General features: G+C 37.1%; 1 protein-coding gene across 3 annotated transcripts in view; it reads right to left on the bottom strand.

Moving 5' to 3' along the window:
• The window catches only part of LOC123538436 (kalirin-like), a 315,629-nt gene extending 301,787 nt beyond the window's left edge, over window positions 1–13,842 (bottom strand). For all 3 annotated transcript variants that reach the window (XM_053530236.1, XM_053530237.1, XM_053530238.1), the window contains exons 1-2: window positions 13,689–13,842; window positions 203–277 (exon numbers count right to left, since the gene is read on the bottom strand). In XM_053530236.1, coding sequence (XP_053386211.1) covers window positions 203–277; window positions 13,689–13,755 — 142 coding nt within the window. In that variant the 5' untranslated portion in view covers window positions 13,756–13,842. The remainder of the gene's footprint in view (window positions 1–202; window positions 278–13,688) is intronic.
• Between the last annotated feature and the right edge of the window lie 11,741 nt (window positions 13,843–25,583).

The raw sequence follows: 25,583 nt of genomic DNA, 5'->3' as shown, positions 1-25,583 counted from the left end.
AGAGATAGGCAACCCTCTCCCACAGGAGAGGGGACAATATCAACTCACCTTAGAGATAGGCAAACCTCTCCCTCAGGAGGGGGGACAATATCAACTTACCTTAGAGATAGGCAACCCTCTCCCTCTGGAGGGGGACAACACATCATTTCACCCAAAAAGACAAGCGACCCTCTCCCTCAGGAGATGCAAACTACCAACTTACCTGAGAGATAGGCAACCCTCTCCCTCAGGAGGGGGACAATATCGGCAGCCTTTAAACCTTCCGTCCTTCTTCCTCCTGAAAACAGATTAACATCATATTATTATTGAATATTAAGGGAGGCAGTGGATCTGGGGTTAAGGCTTTGACTCCTGATACAAGTGTAGTCACATACAAGTTAAATTAAGGTGAGAGAACCTCCCATAAACTGGAGAATTTCCAGACTGGTCTGCATCAGTTAATGCATAAATTTTGAAAATGGTGTCAAGTCTCACTTTACCGATCCTGGGCTAAAACTAAGTTGTAAGACCAGTCTCAATACTCATGTGTTTGTTTGGTTCTTTCTGACCACAAGTTTAAAACTAACCAATGACAAGGATGCACTCACAGACTGTCATCCAGTCCTTGATTGACTATTATTAAGTTAAAGGACCAGTCTCAAACCTCCAGCATCTGATTGGTTGTTAAGAAGTCCAGTTTGAATCTGACCAATTGCAAGGATGCATTCACAGACTGTCATCCAGTTTCTGACTGACAATTATTATAAAACTGAGAACCAGTCTCAAAACTCCAGCATCTGATTGGGTGTTACAACAGAAATTATTAGTAAATGAACAACATCTTGACAAACAACTTATCTGTCCAATACATGTTTTACTAAATGTAAACAATTGACAGTGAATTGTCAAAAACAATGTTTTACCTAGTTATGTTTAAAGTTTAACCACTGGCACATTGTTGCAAATGCATCAAAACGAAGAAATATAACAGCTTTTTAAAAATGGTGTTTTTAAAGGCTCTCGAACTGTCCAAAAGTGTGGTCCCTTTATGCACTCCCTTTCCGGAATTCAATACAAATATGAGTAATTTGACAATGGTTTTGTAGAATAATATACACGTTTTATATGCTGTTAAATTTTCATGTAAAACAATGCTTCCTTTCTATGATTTGGTGATGTTCAAACTTATTTCTCCAAAACATGGACCTAACTCTTAAACAAACACAAAATACATCCTTTATAGAGCAAGACGGGAAACTTTTGTTTGTTGTACAGGGGTTATTGATCTGCAGAGGTTTATCAATATTTTTTGTTAGCCTAAATGTCACACAAACATAATGTTGGTCATATGACGTCTTCTCCAGCTGGTGGTGGGGGGGGGGGGGGGGGGGGGGGGGGGGGGAGATACATTCTCTTTGATGATAACTCTTATGTCTGTCCTAAAAAAGGGCATTTCATAATATTAAAAGGCAGGAATATGTACAAATAGGACCAAGCCAATATCTCTCCTGAAAACCAGATCATTTGCATTTTATGTAAAACAATTCAGACATAAATGTACCAAGTTAATCAGACAACAGCTGTATTTATCAAAGTAAAATCCAGGTAAGATGTAGGAGTTACCTAGAAAAAAACTAGACAAAAGTCAAAACTAAAAACAGTTTGCAATTAGCGTTATCAGTATCTGATACATTATGCTGGCAGCCATTTTCATCTCTATATTTACTTTTCCCTGCTAAATTTCTAAAATAGACTGGTCCATCCTTCAATTTGGGCAGTACCATTTATCATTTGAAGGGATGTTCACTGAAAATTTACTGACTGAATAGCACAGTGCAGACCATAAACGTGCAGGCTGATCTTTGGTCTGCACTGGTCGCAAAGGCAGAATCACTTGCCATCAGCAGGTTAAAGGTCAACATTCTTGTTTTGTTTGTTACAAGGTATTTTGTAGGAAATATTATCTATTAAAACTGTATCAGATGATGATAAGGTATTTTGATGAGGTAATTCTAGGTAATTTTTATTTTCTTTGCAGTATTTTTTTCTTTCACGTAATAGGTCATAATTATGGCAACTTTCTGAGCATTATTTCATCACCAGTGGGCACCTTGGTAGAACCACCGACCTTCCGTAAGCCAGCTGAATGGCTTTCTCACATGCAGAATTCTACATCCCTAGTAAGACTCGAACCCACATCGGTGAGGGGCAAGTGATTTGAAGTCATTGACCTTAACCAGTCAGCCGCAGATGCCCCCTTTCTTTGGAGTAAAGTGTACATTTATATCCTCAAGTGTACTGTTCGACCTAAAAAAAATTATTTGTTTCTGGGTAACATGCTCCAAAAAATTAGGGTAGGTATGTCATAATTTTTTTTTTAGTGAGACTTTTCGGAAATTATTTTTGTGTAAAAAAAAAAAATTAATACAAATAAGGAGGTTGTGCTTTTAACGCATCAGTAAGTTGATTTCTAACATCACTGACCATGTTTAAAGCATAAAAAGTTGGAAAAAAAAATTCTTCAAGGCCATAAAAACATTTAGGGTTGAGCCAAACATTTAGGGTAGGTCAGGATACTGGAAACAAACAATCTTTTTTTTACGCCTATGTACTCTATTAAAAATCCACGAATATAAAACTGAACCTTGCTTAAAAGATCATTTTGTACTGTATTATAAGTACACTTGCCATTGAATGGCAAGGAACAAAAACAATTGTTACAGAGTAAATTTGAATGAAATCCAAAAAAGATGAACTTGTTTCAATAGGTCAATTACAGAAAAAAAGAGCAATATTTTATACATCAACAGTATTACCTAACATGCAACAAGAATCAAGTTACATTATGAAAGAAAACTGAATCTTGGGCAATTAACATGATTAGAGGGGCATTCGGGTATTTTGTCATGAAACTAGATTCCATGATTTTTTAAACTTTTTAACTCACATGAAAGGAAATAAAAACAGTTGCTTTTTGCTGTAAGACTTTGTGAAATAAAATCATCCATTCGCATAAATTTGATAATTATGTGTTAATGGGGCATGTATACAGATGAATAGTAAAATTTCTAAATTTTGAAACAGACAATAATGTTCAATAAAGCAAATCTCAAATTAATATGAGCCATGCCATGAGAAAACCAACATAGTGGGTTTGCGACCAGCATGGATCCAGACCAGCCTGCGCATCCGCGCAGTCTGGTCAGGATCCATGCTGTTCGCTTTCAAAGCCTATTGCAATTAGAGAAACCGTTAGCGAACAGCATGGATCCTGACCAGACTGCGCGGATGCGCAGGCTGGTCTGGATCCATGCTGGTCGCAAACCCACTATGTTGGTTTTCCCATGGCACGGCTCATATATCAATATAATTTAACTTCAGGTTTTTATAATCTGTATGATAAAAAGAACAGGTAAACTGCTTTAAAATCTGCAACTTCAATTCAAAGTGATCAATTTCTCACTGAAATATACATGTACTGTAAAATCATTTAATTTCCTTCGCATAAAATTTCGTGCTTTCAAAATAAGCTTCCTATTTCACTGAGATATGAATTTCTAGATTTCAAATTTAAAACATTAACCTTTAGCCTGCTAAATTTCTAAAATGGACTGTTCCATCATTTAATTGGGGCAAAACCATTTATGTTCACTCATATTTACTGACTAAACAGTGCAGATCTTGATCAGATTGCATGGATGTGCAGGCTGATCATGATCTACACTGGCCCCAAAGGCAGAATCAACCATGTCCAGCATGGTAAGGGTTAAATAAATGGGGAACATATTAAGTTGTTCCCTGGGATTTCATTTCATGGAATGACCCAACTATAAAATCTGCAAAAGTAGGTCCACGATAAATATCAATGAATTCACGACTGATACCATCTGCAAACAAATGGATATTACAAAAGGGAAATACTTGCAAATGTAGCTGAATACGGCCCAGAGCTGAATAAGGCCCCAGAGTTATATTCCATGAATATTGATTCTCTTAATTGACTGGAAAAACATTTTGACATTTATATCAATTATTCTATTTCATCAGAAAGTGTTAAAGACCCACAATGACCGGTTCTAGAACATTTCTACAAGATATGTTTAAAGAGACTGGCCTCCAGATTGATCGGCAACCAAAAAAAAAAAATTATGTTTTTTTAAGAGCTGGAAATGAATGATATATCTTAGTAATTTTCATAAGAAGGCTTTAAAACTTAATTACTGACAAACTATATGTTACAGAAACACACGAGAATTTGCTGTTTTACAATGAAACTCGAAAAAGTGTTTGAAACGCTTTACTCCAGGTAAACTGTCTTGCTTATAAATATCTATATTTTGATGTCATAATTCATTAATTTCGCTTTAGCGTTATTGGTTATGACAATGGGAAAAAGTCTTAGTTGCCGCAGCAGTCCGGGGTTCGATTCCAGACGTGGTCATCTTTTTTTCTTGATTTGGAATTTTTAAAACATTTTAGAAACGAAAACTCATATTTTAATGTTCATAATATGACCAAACTTCAATTTGAAGGAACAACTATTTTAGCCAATTCTGGAGATCACAATTCATTCTGTCCAAAAATGATAAATACTTGTACATTCTAATGAACTATTCATAAACTCTTACTGTGGTCAAATTATAGAGTTTATGAATAATGGCCCTAAAGTACGGTACCATACACATTGTATCCCCAAACACGGATATAAATTAGCAGGGGCCGAGTAGCCCATGGCCCCTAGATTTTGGGCTGGGCCCCTAAATCATTGGAGAAAATGCCCGTATACCTAACATTCATTTTTGACAGTCTGGGCCCCTAAATAAAAATAGCTAACTTATATCCCTGCAAAATGCCCTGAAAGCATTACATTTTGCAAAAGGGGAGCATTATTAGGTAAGGTTTCAATTTCATTTTTTCTATATAAATTTTCAGTGAATATGACAATATAATGTATGAAATGTAATTATTGTTACTAAGAACTTCATTCATTATAAATTTGATTTACTGCCTACTCACAACACCTATTAGCTTGTATGATTTTTAAAAAAATCTAGGTGGTACTGTTGTCACTTGATCATCGGCGTTATTATTAAAATTTTTGTTTAGGTCGATCCACCTAAGTGCTACAGCTTAAATTTGACACTTTGCACACTTGTTTATCATCAATAGGGGACTACGTAGGCCAATAGCATAACTCTGACATGCATTTTATCAGAATTATGGCCCTTTTAGTACTACGAAAATAGAAGTTTCTTGGTTAACTTTTGTTTAGGCCACCATTTCTCAAGAACTATCAGAACTTATACAGCTTTGAAACTTTGCACACTTCTTTATCATCATTAGGGGGCTTTGTAGGCCAAGAACCATAACTCATAACGTATATTTTGTCAGAATTATGGCCCTTTTTGTACTTAGAAAATGTGAACTATAACTCTTTTCTTGCATACTGTCTAGCACTTGCAGAGGAGCGTTGGCACCTGCAGGCGGTGGTCTTGTTTTTTCCAAGTGGGCCCCTTTGTAAAATGCAAGAATTTGCCCCAAGTGTGCCCATCTTACAACAGGATTTTTGTTAAGACAAAAGCTTTCCAGTACCATGAAGTTCTTTTTTAACTTTCCTTTCTGTACAGTGAGCAACTGGCAAGTTGAACCCTCACTATGACAAACATGCGGTTGTATACACTAAATAATTTGATGTGACTTTTGTGGATGCTAGCCGTTTACATATTAAGCATTTAAGAAACACCTTTTCCACTGCAATTTTATATACAATATATAATACCCCTTATTTTCACATTTTTCCGAGCTCACTAGTTAAATTTGGGAAAAATAATAAAACTAAGTTTTCTTAAGGTAAAAATCTTTGTCTCTTTGAGATAATTAACATGAATATAAATATGAATTAGTATTACTACGTCGAGGTCGTATGTAGCAGCAGCCACATACACTTTGAATGCGGTCCTATAATGTTGCCTTCCTCCTCAAAAAAACATTTTCTTTCACCCCCACTCTGGATCCATTCCCCCTCTGGATTCCCACATTATTTTTATTGTTTGTTTTTTTATTAGTTTGGTTTAGGTGTTTACTTTGTGACTATCAAATTATGCCATTTAGTGACTACAGGCACTGCTCAAAATGAGGTTATAGCCAGACTCTTCAGTCTTGGTTAAGTTGAACAGTACCACAATATATGGGCCGCTGACTACAGTAGCTTCTACAAAAGGCTAAACTTATTACATTTACAGTGATAAAGTTAACAAGATTAATTCAGCTTAAAATTGTAATTATACTTTCTTTTAACCAAGTGTGGTCTTAATCTAAACACTGGTGGATTAACTATAATTTTATAAATTCTATTTAACATTTCACCTTTGATTACTTGATCCTGAATTCCTGATCAATTTATTTACATACAATCCCATTGTATTTTTGGAGGAAATTAATTTTCTGACCTTACACATGCCAAAAAAATGCAAACCAATGATATATAACTTATTAAGGAAGGCAAAAAATATCTTCATGAAAAAATGTTGTAAAATTTTCAATATATAAGAAAATACTTAAAAATACAAACAAAAAGCTTTGAAAAGATATATAAATAAAATTAAATGGAATTGGTTTAAAGTTTTCTTTCTAAAATGTAGTGTTATTAAAGTCTAATTTTTTTTACATAAAAATCTGGAGGCATTCAGCTTTAAAAATGTTTTTTCTTAAATTTTCCTAAATTTTAATTCTCCAAATGTAAAAGACAAGACAATTTTTTACAATCCAAGTCACTTTCAAAAGGCAGGGATTTTTTTGGGCCATTTTTATAGCCGTTATTGGGCTATATTCCCAATGCCAAAAAGCATGTTTTTCCCCAAAATGAGTGCAAAGATTCCCAATCTACATCCTGAAAAAAAAAATCATCAAAATTGCACAAACATTGACAAAATTATGGACAATTTTGTAATGGCAGTAAGTTAAAGAGGTTGTACAATGTCAAACAAGTGTATGAGAAAGTGCTTAAACACAGCCTTACTATATCCTATGGGACAAAATATTTCCCAGTCTGGAACATTTACGCGTCAAAATTCCCAATTTTGGGGGTACAGGCTATGTTCCCAAAACAGCAAGAAAAACCCTGAAAAGGTAAAAACAGAAAAAAATGTCTCGGATTGATGACATCTTGTACAATGTCATTATAATGCAGGACATACTTTAACAATGTTCAACATTCATAGTTACAACGTACTTCACAAGAACGATTTATTTGATTCAGTTGTGTCCATGGCCATTTAACTAGCGTTTACACGATAAAGACAAACATAATAAATTTGAGTAATGACACAATGATTCATTGTAAAAATTGATAACTATTGAACGTAATATAAACAAAGTTTTCGCAGTTCAAATATTGTTCTCTTGAAAGAATCACAGCAAGATTTTTTTTTTGTATTTTTGAATTGATGAATTGACTTTCTAATTCAGGAAAAATACAAACAAAACTGTACAAAGGAGTGATTTAAATTCTCTATTAGAATAAAATTTCGGGATGGGTGGGTGGAGGGGGGAGGACTTTATCCTCCATTCGATTTACTTTACAAATTAAATCAGAAATTTTTGATGTTTGGGTAAGCTCTTCTCCCTAAATTTCAGAACTTCTCCCTATTTCTCCAGAAGTCAATACAGCAATTCATTTCTTTTGGCTGTTTTTACAGCTGTTATTCGGCTATTTTCCCAATTCCAAACATATAAGCTATGTTCCCAAAACAGCAAGAAAAAACCCTGCATTTAGACATCTTAATTAATGTCATAATGCTCTCTCTCTCACCAGAATGCATGTCAACTATTGTTTACTGTACATTAAGCTACAGTTGGTTTTTTTCTTTGTTTAATTTAACAGATCAAATCATGTTGGGATGGATCTTAACTTTCACCACTGTTGCATACCTATTATTAAAGATAAAAACGATCACAATACATCAATGTAGATCGAGCCAATCACCTCTACCAGTTACAGCTTGTTCAACTGGGTCAACAATGTTGTTGTACCTATAGAATAGAGATGCCCAACAATGTTGTTGTACCTATAGAATAGAGATGCCCGGTTTATAGGTTGGTCAGAGCTACAGATATGTACATTGTATTGTATTTTGCCATCAACTATCCTGTTTACAAATACGTTTGTTTATTTTATGGACTGTAAGTAAAATTAGACTGGGACAAAAACCTGGGACCGAATGCTGTTGCGAACATGTTTGTCAAAATTTTGATAACTTGTTTTGTTTTCATCTTCTGATATTAGATTTTAGTCATTAAAATAGTTTTGAGTATTTTTTTAGAGATTTAAAGCAAATGTAGGACTAAGGTGAAAAAAAAAATGAAACTAGAAATGTGTCCATGGGACACAGATGCCCCAACTACATGACAAAGGACACAGATCAACTTTTGGAAAACAATACACGCGACAAAACATTGACAATTTTTTCCTAGGTCAGGGGCCATAACTCCTACAATACTGAATGAATCGGAATGCGAAACCCCAGGTGTACAACTGCACATGCTGACCAACATTCCTGTAAACTTTGGTGACTCTAGGTCAAATACTTTTGGAGCTACGCACAACACAACATTAAAACGACCAATTTTTTACTAAGTCAGGGGCCATAACTCCTACACGACTGAATGAATCCGGACGCAAAAACCCAGGTGCACAACTGCACATGCTGACCAACATTCCTGTAAACTTTGGTGATTTTAGGTCAAATACTTTTGGAGCTACGTGTGACACAACATTAAAATGACCAATTTTTTACTAAATCAGAGGCCATAACTCCTACATGACTGAATGAATCCGGACACAAGACCCCAGGTGCACAACTACACATGCTGACCAACATTCCTGTAAAGTTTTGTGACTCTATGTCAAATACTTTTGGAGCTAGGCACGACACAACATTCTCGGATGGACAGACGGATGGACAGACAAGGGCAAAATCTATATGCCTCCCACCCAAAGTGGGGGCATAAAAAAAAACACAGTCATGATGAAATTGAAATTTGAATTTAATTTCAATATTTCAATGGTCATGTGATTTTAACTGTCACATGGCAGTTTAACTAAAACCCAAGGCCTCAGAACATTGTTAAGATGCTTCTGGGCTGCTTGAACATTCTCCCTCTTAACTGTGCATCAAAACAAGTTCTAAGATTGAAACACTCCTCTGAAACATTGACTTCATCCTCCAATCTCAAAAATGAGAGAAAAATACAGTGACCCATTTTGGGCAACTTGACAATATACTTCAATATGCCATACCCCCAAATTATGTATGATATTAATCAGGTTGAAAAGACTTGCATTTTTTTTATGAAGTGGTACTAAATTATGGTGAACTGAATGCCAAGGTTATAAATTCCTATTATATACATATCATTGTAAGAGCTGTCTGTTGACAGTGCGCTCGACTATTCGAAGAACTGATTGAAGTATGGGTTCCTAGTCATTTTTTTAATGGTCTAGCTAAATGGTTGAGAGTAGCGAAAGTTGATACTCTTGCCTACACATAGACTATGATAGAGACAATGATGGAAAGCATCGGCAGAGTTATGTTTTCTTGCCTACAAATACAGACTATTATAATAACCAAGAGATAAAGATTCAAAGCCTGGCCCATAATTCGTCCCCTTAATCATGTTAATGCAAAAAGGTACCCTTCTTTAATTACAAATGTATCAGCATTTGGTAGCTTTAATGCGGCGAATGTCAAACAGTTTACACAAAATATGAAATGGTATGAAAAACTTAACCAAGATTTGTAAGTTAAAAGGGGTCATAATTCAGTCAAAGTCCTTGACAGAGTAATGTACTCTTGCCTAAAACTGGACATGGTGACTATGGTGATGGTACACATACTACACAAGACAGTTTAGTGTTGAAAGTTTTGTCAAAATGAAAAATTTAACCAAGGTACCGTACGACGCCAATGTTGACGCTGTGGTGAGTAGGATAGCTCTCCCTTTTCAGGTAATAACAAGGAAGTCTGAAAGACAGCTAAATCCCCCACCACTGTTATGGATAGTGAAAGGATAAACCTTTGACCTTTAGCTGTGACTTTGACCTTGAACTGATATGGCTGACTCATGAATTCTGCACAACGTCTTGATGAGGTGATCATTTGAACCAAGTTTCATGAAAATCCTTCAATGGGTTTAGGAGATATAGAGCTCAAACCTTTGACCTTGAGTTGTGACCTTGACCTTGAGTTGACATGGCTGACTCATGAGCTCTTGATATGGTGATCATTTGACCAAAGTTTGATGAAAATCCTTCAAGGGGTTTAGGAGATACAGAGTGGACACAAAATGGAAGGCTAAAACCTTTGACCCCAAGCTGTGACCTTGACCTTGAGCCAGCATGGCTGACTCGTAAGTTCTGCACATCGTTTTGATAAGGTGATCGTTTGGCCCAAGTTTTATAAAATTCATTGAAGGGGTTTAGGAGATATAAAGCGGACATGAAATGGAAGGCTAAAACATTTGACCTTGAGTTGTGACCTTGACCTTGAGCCGGCATGGCTGACTCATGGGTTCTGCACATCGCCTTGATGAGGTGATCATTTGACCCCAGTTTGATGAAAATCCTTCAAGGGGTTTAGGAGATATAGAGCGGACACAAAATGGAAGGCTCAAACCTTCAGCCCTCAGTTGTGACCTTGACCTTGAGCAGACATGGCTGACTCGGGTTCTGCACATCGTCTTGATGAGGTGATCATTTGACCCAAGTTTTATAAAATTCCTTCAAGGGGTTTAGGAGATATAGAGCGGACACAAAATGGAAGGCTCAAACCTTTGACCTTAAGTTGTGACCTTGACCTTGAGCCGGCATGGCTGACTCATAGGTTCTGCATATCGCCTTGATGAGGTGATCATTTGACCCAAGTTTCATGAAAATCCTTCAAGGGGTTTAGGAGATATGGAGCGGACATGAAAGTGTTACGGACAGACGGACGGAGACCATTCCTTCCTATAACCAGTAAAGTAAAATGTAGATTAAACGTATGTACTGTACAGTACGGCTTCAATCCCGCCTTTATCATCATGAGTTGCAAAAACGCCTAAAACAGAACATGGAGAAAACCTATAATGGCTATATAAGCTAAAATAGAATTAGAACAGAAAACTCTATTACTTGTTAAAGCAATTTTGGTGTAAAATCTAAATGGAAACAAAGTAACTGAATGACTATGTATAACTTGTCAGACTCGGGTTTTTCTGAGAGTCGACGAATGTATTTTTTCATTCTGTTTGTCCATGAGAATTGAAGAATAATGCTGTTGCTTCAAGTTAGAAGAGGTGATAAAATAATTAATGTTAAACCAACCAGGGGAACTCGATTGCTGCAGTTTTGGAAAAAGCATAATACTTCATCTAAATTTATCATCAGTTTCTGCGTTCTGGTTGGCTCTTGGTCTCAATCTCGAATGAATTTGCACACAGTAACTTGACGAATATAAACAGAAAACGTGAACAATTCTGGCAAAGTTTTGGACATTGTTATTAGAACTTTGGCCGCAGAAAAGAAAGTAAAAAGCAAAATTTAAGAAATCACAAGTATGATTCAAAACAAGACGGAACATTTCAAGAGTCTTGATTTTCTGAGTTCAGCTGGCTTGCACAAGCAACAATTCGGCCATGGCATTTTCATTTTATTCAGCCTTGTATATAGAAAAAAGTGTTGATAGCTTACTTTTTGTCACAGTTGCAGTAAATATGAGTAATAAACTGTACTATGTTTGCTTTAGTTACTGCCAGTCCTGTAGATCATTGTCCGAAGTAGCAGTTTAATGCAGCTTTTAATGTTGAAAATCTGGACAAGTGAATTTGACTGCAGACAAATGGATTTTTAAGTCTCACTTGTCATTGGAAATATTGAGAATTCCACAAACCTGCTATCGCTTATATAGATAAATAAATAGATATAAAGACGTTTGGTGACAACGTGATATTGACTGTTGTTGTCCCCTCACATCCAAAGAAGGGGTAGATATCCCCTTTGTACCTGTTCACAAATTATTTCCAAAGACTGAAACCTCTTACCTAAAATTATGTATTAAATTCAACAATCTAAAGGTTCTACATGAGTATCTATGTCTTACATTGTAAATTAAAGTATTGGAGCAAGTCTGACTAGTATTTTGTGACTTTTGGATTTTTGAATATTTTCGTTTCATAACAATAAAATGCAGACACTGGTAAGGCTTTAAAGGGATGCTAACTATAAAATAAGCCATCCCAATAGGCCAAATGAGTAAAGCCACCATATCCCTAGCCATTGCCATGTTTATTAAGGAAATCAGTGTCTATCGGCACGACGGTCGGGCCGATTATTTTTCTAATTCCATGGGTGTTTCAGTAGCATTTCTATTTTTGAAGTGAGGTATATCCTAGTTAAAAAGACTATTACAGTATTAGCATCATGTTCATTGTTAAGATATTAAATCAATATATACATTAATTGGCTATTAAAACAACATCAAAACAAATGATAATATTACATATAGTAACTACAAAAGAGAAAATCAAAAGAATGCACAGAAAACTAATATCAGCATACCTTCATTAGTTTATTATTATACCTTATTTAGTATGTGTTTATAACTTTTTACATAAATGTTTTTAATTCAGTAAATTAGACTAAGTTATTCAACATGATAATTGTATGTGCTCATTGTAATCGCACCTTGTCTGGAGTAGTTAACTTAACAAAAGGTGCATGCTAGAAATTGTCAAAAAATCAGTACTATGGAGATCTAATAAGCAAGGAAAAACTTCAGAAAAGCTTTACTAAATTTGACATGTGTATATTATAGTAATTCTAGTTTGGCTAGACGATTCCGGATCTGCCTAGGCCAAACTGGAATATTTGTTATGAACTTAAAAAAAATATTTGTAATAGATGAAAGTCTATATTCTTATATTTAAAGTAGAATTCTAGTTTGGTCTAGGCAGATCTGGAATCAATCTGCACCAAACTGGAATTCTAGTTTGGTCTAGGCTAAACTAGAATTCTAGTTTGGTCTAGGCTGATTCCGGATCTGCCTAGATTCCAGTTTGGACTACGACAAAAATAATCTGCACGACTTTCCAGGTATGATCATCAAGTGAATAATGAAAATAATCGAGACAATCGTCATGTGAATAACGAAAAATTTCAGCACTACGGTCGTGCGGATGAAGAAAATTATCAGCACGACTGTCATGTAGATAGCCTCGAGCAGCAGTTTATTAATGCCACACTGTTATGTCATAAATTTCAAAGCAGCAATGAACCACTTGCAGAATGATTGTGCTAGCATTTGGCCTTCATTAACCTCACATATAAATGCAACAGTTGAAATTCTGGCAAATCATACTTAGAATGGTCATTACATTTAAAGTATCTAGTCTGGACCAATTTGGCACTCTAACTCTTAGTGTGACTTAGAAAATTTGAGATCTCTGCTTTGTTCAGCTAAGACTTATTCGCGAGTGTTTATTTCTACAAGAACAACACCAAGATCGAATTCAGCAATAAATCTCTCTCTTGGTTAACATCAATTTGGAATTATTTTTGAAAAATATTATCTGGACCAATTTTGGAACCGGTGCAGGGATAAAATTTATCTCATAATCAGCATCACTCAAAGACATCGAATTTTTACGGTTAAATTCGATGGAATCTCCATTACCTGGCCTATAATAAAACTCAACATCTCTGTCACTAGAAGAATCTCCTGACTGATCCGTCGAGCTCATGTCTAAAACGTCACATTTTCGCACAATAATCCGCTAATTCTCAGCATCTTTGTTTTACGATTACTCATCCGCCATTGAAACAACACATTTTCGGTAACCTTCGGCGAATTTCGTAAATGTGTCTGTAAAACGAAAGTAGGCTATTTTTAGATTAGAATTTTTTTTTTAAAAAAATGTCATTGAATTGGAATCAGTGATGACTTTCATAAAAAATCAATCATAATCATTGTAAAATATTCATGATGAAGGTATTCCACTTTAAATTATGGTATAAAGTAGTTTTAAAAATCTTAAAATCCAAAATGCTCTACCATACTGTTTTCTTTAAGTTTGATCTTTGAACGATTTTGAGGGAGTGTGTGGAAACAGACTGACCCCTCCTGGTAGTTGGGGTACGGATAGGTAGATGGGGTGCTCCTACCCTCCTGGTAGTGGTGTAGTCGAACTTATCAGACGCATACAGTTTACATTGTGACACGGTGGCACTCAGCGACAGTAACTTGAGTAAGCTGGGCACGGATGCCATCATCATGGGTGGAGAGAGTGTTCAGGTCCGGAAATGTGCTGAACAGAAGTTTTCTATTTTCAAACAAAGGTCGAAAAGAAGTATTTTAACATTTATGAAATAGTGATATATATACTGTAATGTATATGAGGAAATATATTATTATTATTATTATTATTATTATTATTATTATTATTATTATTATTATATCGCTCTTCATGCACCCGTACTGGTACATTGTACTGATGATAAACCCGGATAGATGATAAAGTCGACCACCTTGGAAATTTTCAATTGCAATCGGTTATTTATTAAATTGAACACACCATCTAATAGCAACCACTTACAACACCAACTGGTGTAAACAAAAACAAAATTGGTAAATATTCTGTATTTATAAATAAATGACTTGCATTTATTTGTATAAAAAATGTTTATCCAAAAATTACGGGGGAAGAGGGTGTTTTTGTGTATGCTCACTGCCGAAACATGAAAGCCTGACCAGGGTTGGCAAAAAGACGGGAAATACTGGGGAATACTCTTCAGGCCTTACATTCGTTGTAAATTTGACCCAAAAATTTTATCCTACTAACTTCAGACAAGATTACACTCCTTTCAAATAGTCCAATTATACACTCCAAAATACAGGGGAGGTGTTACTGCTAATTGGTGGATTATTGACAGATTCTATAATGATACAGAATATACAGTACAGTCCCAAGCACTATATTTAACTATCCTATTGCACATGTTTGTTGCAAATAAAGTAACAATACTTTGCTGTAAAATAATTCCCACCACTGTGATTTCACAAAACAGTGAAAGAAATTCACCATGCAAACCTCTGAGCATGTATTCACTTTCTCAAAATACATGTAATTGCTTTTTATTTTTCAAAAGTACTTCATTCCGCTTTTCATCCTGTGACAGTTAGCATTAATATGAAGCCCAAAGATCCTGTGTGGAATTTTTATGATATCATAGAATCTGATGATGGTTCAAAACAAAAAGCAAAGTGTAAAGACTGTGGATGTATTGTCAGTGCAAAGAGTGACAGATTAAGGACTCATAGAACTAAATGTGTCAAAGTGCTTCCAAAGCCAAATACTGATATTGACCATGTTAAGTTATCTTGGAGCGAAAAAAGCAGCAAAACTGGTGTTTTGCGTCCGCATGTTAAGGTCCAAAGAGGAACTGGACTGATGATGAAGGAACTTTCATGGTCACCAGGGGTCTGACAGCGGAATATAATATGATTTTTGCCATAGTGTATGTGTGCATGCAAATGCTAGCTATTTAACAGATATTTTGTGGGTTTTTTTCTCAAAATAAACTGTTTTTTTGCTGAAAATTTGAGTATTTCCCAGTATTTACCACTTTTGCAATATTTAGGAGTATTTCCCGGTACGGGAATTACCGGGAATTACCACCGGTAATTACCGCACCGGTAAATACCATGCCAACCCTGAGCCTGACATTGGGTCACTTTTTATTACTTGATCAGGAATGACTGTTGCAGCTTTTTGAGAAAGTTTCAATATAATAATACAAAGAAAATTTTGTAAATGACAAAGTGGTCGAATTTATCATCAGTCAAAGTTCATACAGTCCCCATTTTACAAACCCCTTTCAGGGTCTCACTTCGTGTGATCGAGGTAAAAACCTTATTTTCTGTTCGGGTTTATCATCAGTACCAGTATACGTTCAAATATGTTTCACAGCATACATTGCAAAAAAAAAAAAAAATGGAAAAAAAAAAAATACAAATTCAATTCAAACGAAAAATGCTCTTTCTTGTTCTTTATCGTTATTTTCATTTCATTTGAAACATGCTTATAAAACTTGTAGATATAACCAAACGAGACAAGCATAAATACATATATAAACAATATAAAATTAAGTAAAGATAAAATAAAGCGTTCTTCGTTAGAGTAACCAAAAGTAATGCAGTCTATATTTTACATGTAATTGGAAGTGTAAGACAGGAAAGCGCAGTATTCGCCAGTATTTCGTTTGTTGTTGAAAGAATTTAGATTATTTCCACGGTCACTGTGGTTGGTGATATAGAGTTGGATGTCTTTGTATACATACGGAAGTAATAGTAAGAAATATCGTGCTTGGTGCATCGCACTAGCCATGCAGTATCCAGAACAGGCTCGGGCCATATATAGTGCCCACAACAGGCTTGGTCATGATATTGTTCCCAGAGCAGGCTTGGTGCCTTGCATGGGCCGCATGGAACCAAGCCGTGTTGAACATGACTGGTGCCGCGCATGAGTCATGTAGTACCCAGAGCGGCAGGCTTGGTGTATACAAGCCATGTAGTACTCAGAACAGGCTCGATGCCTCACATGAGCAATGTAGTACCACGCATTAGCAATATAGTACCCAGAACGAGCTCGGTGCTTCGCACTAGCCATATAGAATCCAGAACAGGTTTGGTGCCTCGCATGAGCCATACAGCACCTACAGCCGGTTCGGTGCCTCGCACTAGCCATATAGAACCCAGAACAGGCTAGGTGCCTCACATGAGCCACGCAGTACTCAGAGCAGGCTTGGTGCCTTGCACTAGCCGTATAGTACCCAAAACAATCTTGGTGCCTCGCATGAGCCATGTACTGCATGTACCAAGAAAAGGCTTCGTGCCATGCACGAGCCATGTCGTACGCAAAACAGGACTGTTTCCGCGCATGAGCCATATAGTACACAGAAGTGGTTTGGTGCCTCGCAAGAGACGTCTAATGATCAGAGTAGGTTCGGTGCCTCGCATGAGTCATGTAGCGCCCAGATCAGGCTTGTCGTGCTGTGCCGTAACGAATCTGAAAACAAATCTCTTTGAACACACCCGCTGTTTCGTCTTTAAAATAGTTTCTTACAGTCAGATTGTATTTTCAGTACACTATTTACAGTATATACTTCTGACCATTCAAAATATTTCAGCACAACTGGTTTCATTTTACATGTAACTGAGTTACAAGCGTTTTAACACACCACACTCGTATCATATGGTGTTAATTTATGGTAAGCATGTTAAATAATGATGCATTGTTCTTTGTTTTGTTTGTATGTGTATTGTGTTTAACGCCGTTTTTCAACGGTATTTCAGTTCTGTAACGGCGGACCAGTGTACCTAGATTCTGCTGTATCAGTACAAACCTGTTCTCCGCAAGTAACTGCCAGCTTCCCCAAATAAATCATCGTCAGGTAGAACACACGCCCCACCCGGGGATCGGACCTACGACCCTCACCCCCGATCCGTAAATCTGCGCTCTTCCTATTCAGCTAAGCGAGCGGGCTTGCATTGTTCTCTGATTATATCAGCAAAGTAGGTTCTGCAAGAACTCAAAAGTGTTAACCAAAGCCACTGTTTATAGGTAGGTGAGGGTATTTAATAAGTGGGGATCTAGAATCCAAGATTTACCTCGTGTAGGGCGCCCTAAAACATCTGCATTAAGACTCGGGATACAGTTCCTCAAATAGTTGAATCAGTGTGCATTCCATCGGGCATTGTTCACGAATTCTGACTAAACACTTAAATAATTGAAAGTGTGTGCAAGGTGGGTACCCAAAAGGCTCATACTTGGTGACCTAATGTTTTTTGGGGTTTTTTTTTTGGTGTGTGTGTTGTGGGGTGGGGGGGGGGGGGGGGGCGGGGTATAATTTGAAAGAGATCTGATGTGTCTGCTGTCCAAGAGTTAGTAGATAAGATGACCATAATAATCAGTGGGGGAAATTGTCCGATCTGGCAATTCGGGGATTCACCCGATCGGGAAATTTTGCGCCAAAACAAAAGTTGCCAGATCGGGCAAGAAAATTGTCCATTTCAATATACCTTAGAAAGAGTAACCTGTGCATAAGGATATTTGTGCTAGAGATGATCTAAATGCACGCTTCGTATCACAAAGGGTATATCTAAGATCCTACTGTTCAAAATGTTTGTTTTTTAATTATTGTCTAGATTCTAACATATTTAGCCTTAAAAATCACCTTCCCGTTTTGGCAATTTACTTTCCAGATCTTGAAAGTGACTTTCCCAATCAGGAAAGTGACTTCCAGAGAGAATAAAGCAGCAGAACAGAGCACGTATCTATTATAAATGTTTTATTATTTTAAATCGATACATTATAGTTCATGGTATGCATGACTTGTAGCCCAGTGTATCAATCTGACCATGCATTGTCGCTAGCCCGGTGTATCAATCTGACCATGCATTGTCGCAAGAGTTATCGGCGGTGTTCTCTCACCAGAACGCTCACCCTGCAAATAGAAACAAAAAACATTTGAACGTAAGCAAATGGGTACAAAATGGAATTAAAGTGAGTGAAAAGAAATAGTTTCATTTTCAGTGTACATGGTGTAATTGTACTTACAGTAATGCGCATTTGGTTTTGTATTACTGGAGTTACAAAGTTGCGCCTATCAGAATGTTCCTCAATGATTTTCCCAAGGGGTGAGGTGCAGATACAACGTACTCAATTGGTCCTCCACCTCTTTCATGTTGACTTGGCCACAGATGTGAACTAGACTCTGGAAGACCTGTGACAATACTGAAATATAAAATTTTGGATGTGTCCGACATAAAATATTTTTAATTTGATATGCATTGCGACCAGCTTGGACTTAGGCCATCCTGTGCATACACACAGTCTGATCAGGATCAATTCTGTTCACTAACAGTGTCGCTACTTTCCATAGGTTTTGGATCCTGATCAGACTGCGCGGCTGTGGGGACTGGTCTGAATCCATGCTGGTCGCAAATGCACTATGTTGGTTTTCTGATAACATTTTAGCCCTTATCATGCTGGACACAATTGACTCTGCCTTGCGACCAGTGTAGATCATGATCAGCCTGCACATCTGTGCAGTCTGATCATGATCTGCACTGTTCGCCATTCAGTCCGTATCTTTTAGGTTAACACCCCTTTTAACAGTTAATGGTACTGTCCAAATTGAAAGATGGATAAGTTCATTATAGAAATTTAGCAGGGTAAGGGTTAAGAAATAAGAAAATCAATGTCGTCTTGATAATACAGATTAGTTATTTCTAGGCATTTATCTGTAGTTCTATCGATTAAAAAATACATTGTCGGTGAGAAAATATTTGTTTTCCCCCAGGTAGAAGAGAAACCGCCGCATGAAGAAACAGACTTTCGTTGTTTCTTTTCTCAATCGCTGTTACTGTAGGGTACTTTTGAAATATTGATCGCTATGTAAAGGATCCATTTCAGTAGACTTCGTTTTTTTTCTGTTGTATACAATAACGTATGATGCATCCTTTTAGCATATGAGTCGCGCCATGAGAAAACCAACATAGTGCGTTTGCGACCAGCATGGATCCAGACCAGCCTAACAGTTTCTCTAATTCCAATATGCTTTGAAAGCGAACAGCATGGATCCTGACCAGACTGCGCGGATCCATGCTGGTCGCAAACGCACTATGTTGGTTTTCTCATGGCAAGGCTCATATACTTGTGATTTATCTAAGCTTCATTTCAGTAAATTTCAAGTTGTGTTAGAAACCTTTCCACTCGCTCAAGATGATACGTTTTGACGTGCGTTTGCAAATAGTCTGGTTATAATACAAGCCGTTCAAATGTGAGGCAGAGCAACTGTTCAACCACCACGTACCATTAAGCCAAGATGCACACTTCCAATTACTTTCTTTATCATTATTCTTGTCCTTTGTCGTAAATGGCATTCCACTGTGAACGTAATCCTTCCTAGGATGCTCTCTGGACCTACCGTAAAGTTAGGCACTATGGTCTTCCAAATCAATCCTTAGCTCAAGCGTTTTACCGTCATCGATAATATCTCAGTCACACATACGGCGCGGATATACGTCTAGCCACAGATAGAAACGTATCAATCTGTATCGATCCGTAACTGAGCCGTATCTCAAAGTAGTAATCCGTATCAATCCGTAACAACACATGGTCAAGACGTATTCAAGACTTATCCCAAACTTGCAAGTTTATCCAAATTTTGAACAAGCACAAACGTTTGAGCGATCTGCGTGACGTTAGTCCAACTTGTTTGAAACTTATTCATCCGTAGTTAAACGTAATAAAATGTAGTTATCCGTACCGAAACGTACCTTGCCGTATTGATCCGTAGCTGAACGTAGTTATCCGAGGCTGCTCGTACTAAAGCGTAGTTCAACGTAGTTCACCGCAGACAAGTCCACGCGCTGGGCAAGTTGCCAGGCGCAGTAAAACGTAGTACTTATTCGCTTCCCCCGTTTCTCACCATTTTTTCCTTTTCATGTGCATGAACTTAGCCAGAGCAGCCAGAGTAGCCAGGGTTAGGGTTATGGTTTATGGCTTCTCTGGCTGTTCTGGTTGCTCTGGCTAAATTCCCACACCCCTATTTTCCCCGTACTAAGACGTACTGCTCCTTACTTATCCGTGTCCGCCCCACCACAGACCAATCCCATCCGCACCGTACCTAACGCATTGACACATCCATATGTGTGACTGTAGCTTTAGAATGTTAACATACTCATTGCCAAGCCAGAATTAACTATCCAGTTCGCCGAATCCATATTCCAGTCACGATAAAAGTCAACGTCGTTGGAAAACAGTCCAACCTCCATCGTCAGTGGACATGTTGATCCAAACATAACTTGTACATTTTGATTTTGGTGTGTTTTTATGTTCTCTGTACGATCCCGGATAACATTGAGACAGATGTTTACTGTCTTTTTATCACGTCTTGCAGGCCGACAAGCATGTTCTTAAATTGTTCTTTCATCATTTCTTGAAATTCTTCCATGAAAGCATTAAGGAATGTTTTGATTTTTTTCATCAAATACAGCTTTTATCAGTCCGTTAATTCTAGAAGTGTTATTTTGTGATTTTTTTCTTCTCTACCACGCTATGCAGCATTGTTTCCATGCTAACGATGTATTAAAGTCGTCCTGTCTGACTTTACTTTCCGCATTAAGTCCGTCTTCAGTAACAGCTTCTCTGTCCGCTGTATGTTTTTCCGTGAGTGAAGAAAGAATAAAGAATGAACAATGAAAAATTGAAAATTTTCCCACTGTTTTAGAGTTCGCAGCCAAATTCTTTATATAGCAATATTAGCCACAGCTTTAGAATGTCTTAAAATCCAGTAATAATGTTCGATTTCTTTAGGTTTTGTAAATGTTTGGTTAACGTGTGTGGTGTAGTGTTCATAATGTGACTTTTTATATTTATTTAAGCTAACAGTTTTTAATTGTTACCATAATATGTGTTCATTTGTAATTTAAGTAAGATTGTCCTATACCTTTGTGAACGGTGTTCAGTGTGGACAATCGTGACTTTTTATTCCTGTACCACGATGCACGATGGTACGATTATGTAAACGCGATGGTGTGATGGCATGATGGCACGATGATGAAACACCGATGGTACGATGGTGAAAAATACACGATGGTATGATGATGAAAAAGCGATGGCACGATGACACCATAATAATACAACGGTGGCACGATGATGAAACAACGATGCTACGATGGTGAAAATACGATGGTACGATGATGAAACAACGATGGTACGATGGTGAAAACACGGTAGCACGATGTGATGAAACAACAATGGTACGATGGTGAAAGCGCGATTGCATGATGATGAAACAACGATGGTACGATGGTGAAAACACGGTGGCACGATGTGATGAAACAACGATGGTACGATGGTGAAAGCGCGATTGCATGATGATGAAACAACGATGGTATGATGGTGAAAACACGGTGGCACGATGATGAAACAATGATGGTACGATGTGGTGAAAACACGACGGTACGATGATGAAATCGCGATGGCACGATGATGGAACAACGATGGCACGATGATGAAAACGCAATGGCACGATGATGGAAAAACGATGGTACGATGATGAAAGCGCGATGGCATGATGATGAAACAGCGATGGTACGATGGTGAAAACACGGTGGCACGATGATGAAACAACGATGGTATAATGGTGAAAACACGATGGTACGATGGTGAAATTGCGATGGCATGATGATGGAATAACGATGACACGATGATATAAAAGCGATAACACAATGATGAAAAAACGATGGTATGATGGTGAAAACACGATGGTACGATGATGAAATCGCGATGGTGCGATGGTGAAAGCACGATGGTACAATGATGAAACAACGACGGCACGATGATGAAAACGCGATGGCACGATGATGAAAAAACGATGGTACGATGGTGAAAATGCGATGGCATGATTTCACGGTGATAAAAAACGATGGTACGATGGTGAAAACGCGATTGCACAATGGTAAAATCTTGATGATGCGATGGTGAAATATCATTGCATTGTCATAACATAATCGTGCCATAGCGTTTTCACCATTGTGCAATCGTGTTATCATCATCGTACCATCGCCTTCCGAAAGGCATGCTTAGTTCTGCTCACATCATTTTCATCAACAATGGATGAATGAATCTCATTGTATTTTGTGAGAGATTATTTTTATAAAGACAAAGACTTAGTATTTAGAGAGTTTTTAAAATACACTTCGGATCAGAATCAGACGACATCCTTGTTTAAGAAATATTGTTCCAATGCGCATGGCCACTGGAAAGCGATGGTACGATGGTATTGGTGAAAACGCGATGGTACGATTGTGATACCGTAACAGCACGATGGTGATAACGCGATGCTACGATTGTGATACCGTAACAGCACGGTGGTGAAAACGCGATGGTACGATTGTGATACCGTAACAGCACGATGGTGAAAACGCGATGGTACGATTGTGATACCGTAACAGCACGATGGTGAAAACGCTATGGTACGATTGTGATACCGTAACAGCACGATGGTGAAAACGCGATGGTACGATTGTGATACCGTAACAGCACGATGGTGAAAACGCGATGGTACGATTGTGATACCGTAACAGCACGATGGTGATAACGCGATGGTACGATTGTGATACCGTGACAGCACGATGGTGATAACGCGATGGTACGATGGTGAAAATGCGATGATACGATGGTGATACCGCGATGGCACGATGGTGAAAACGCGATGGTACGATGATGAAAACGCGATGGTACGATGGTACGGTGGGTAAAATGCAATGGTATGGTGAACACGCGATATTACATCGACATGTCACCATCGTACCATCGCGATTTCCTCATTGTGCCATCGCGTTTTCATAATCGTACCACCGTTGTTTCATCATCCATAATGCTTTAAACTTTTATCTTGAAAAATAGATGAAACAGCTTTCCAAATACATGTTATGCGTAACTACATGGTTAAAAAAGCACTACTTTAAAATTTAATATTGCCCATGAAGTTATAGTAAGTACCGTAAAGGGAGGTAATAAAAAAACAACAGTTTCAGTAAAACATTCTAGTGTATTTAGCAATACGCAAACCTTTGACAAATGTTAAAGAAAGTAATAATCAGAAAAAGGATTTAACAAGAAATTAATGCATTTGATGTTCATAACGGAAAAAGTGGCAGCCACGTTTTAGATAAAGGCATTATGAGCTTTTAAAAGAACGACTTTATTCTGCAATAAAATATTTATTAGACATGTCCTTGAATTAAATGGGTAAGATAGAAGGCTATAGAAGTAAATTTGCTTTAGGAGCAATTAAAACCACTAATCTACTTAACATGTTAGCCAATCAGATATTCATTTTGAATCCGATTTTTCCCTGTAAAAAGTACCTATGCCCTTGTATATACATGTATATAACAAATAATTCTCTCTTGTGGAGATTTTTTTTATATGTTTGTCCGTTTAATCAACAGATGTACATGTATATAATATATACTTACCGGAAGATTGACCAGAACTGACAGCAATTAAGTTAACCATTTACCTATGTTAACATGCCAGTTCCGTGTTGCTAGTTATGTAAAAAGAGAATATTTGTATTAGAGTATTCGGACTGTTCCATATGTCAACCAGATAAGATTCGTGTTAGCATCAAGCCAAAACGGCGCAAAGGGCAAAATCAGGGTATACAATCAAATCCATTTCAATTGTTCTTTCATACCATACAGGTATATCCGGTGATATGATAACAAACTCCTTTGTGCACAAATTTTATAGCAGAATAGAGAGTTTTCTATTCGTCGAAGTATCTCGGTTGTCAGTTTAATTTAAAAATATTAAACCTGTTTCTTTGGTTCCTTATCATAGAAGAAGTATGCACACACAAGCGTAATCATGTTAACGGCCATTCGCCCAGCTGCCACATTGAACCATTTTCGATCCCATGCTTGCGTGACCGGCAGAACATGCTTTAGCTTCTGATTATACCGGTAGATAAGTATGGTTACCTTTATTGATTCGAGTTAGAGATTCATAGACAAGATAATTTGTTGAGATGTTTAGCATTCGACACTTAGTATTTAGCATTTAGCATTGAGTATTATGGCATATTATAGCATTCAGTATTTAACAACAAATATTTGGCATTAAAAGCATTAAGTATTCAGCATTTGGCAGTTGGCACGGTCAATGGGTCTTTCACAATTATTAGAGTTATCTACACTGACTTGAGAAATTGAATTTTGAAAAATGTTAGCATGTCCCAGACAATTTTAAGAATACAGACTTAACCATGTATACTTCATACATTTAAATGATCAATGCTTACATCACCGGATAGAAAAGCTCTGTAACATTCAATACATTCTATTCACTATGGAAAGCCGGTGCGCCATGCTAATTGCCAAATGCTAAATGACAAATATGTAATTCTAAATGCCAATTATTTTATGCTACATATCAGTACTAAATGCTACATACTCAATGCCATATGCCATATACTTAATCCTAAATCGCCAACTTCTTTAACATTACGAGTTAACTATCTGTATAATGTAACTTTCAATCATTTGAAAACATACATGTTCAACCGGTCATGGGAACATGGGACCAAACCTCCTTAATCTAAAATGTTTAGACATACAGTTTTTAACAGAGACAAAGTTATGTAATGAAGGCCATGCATTCAGGACGTATTCACTGGTGTTTAGCTCTTTATTTGAATAAGCACAAAGCAATGATCATTTGGCAATTTTTGTTTCGCATTTCGAATTTAATATTTAGCATTTATCGTTTGACAATTACCGTGTCAATATTTGAATAGCATTTAGCATTAAATACAATGTATTTGTCATTTAGCACTTGGCAATAAGCATGGAGCACCGGCCATCCATAGTTCTCTTTTCTAAGTCTATATACTGTATGACCGACTCCCCACGAAGAATGTTAATTATTTTAGGTTTTGGGGGTGCATGCTTCTTCAAGGCACCCCTACCCCAGTCTGAAAAACACAAAAGGAA

This window comes from Mercenaria mercenaria, chromosome 18, assembly GCF_021730395.1.
Source record: "Mercenaria mercenaria strain notata chromosome 18, MADL_Memer_1, whole genome shotgun sequence".
NCBI lineage: Eukaryota > Metazoa > Mollusca > Bivalvia > Venerida > Veneridae > Mercenaria > Mercenaria mercenaria.
Note: the sequence above shows the minus strand (reverse complement) of the source record. Positions and strands in the feature narration are given on the sequence as shown.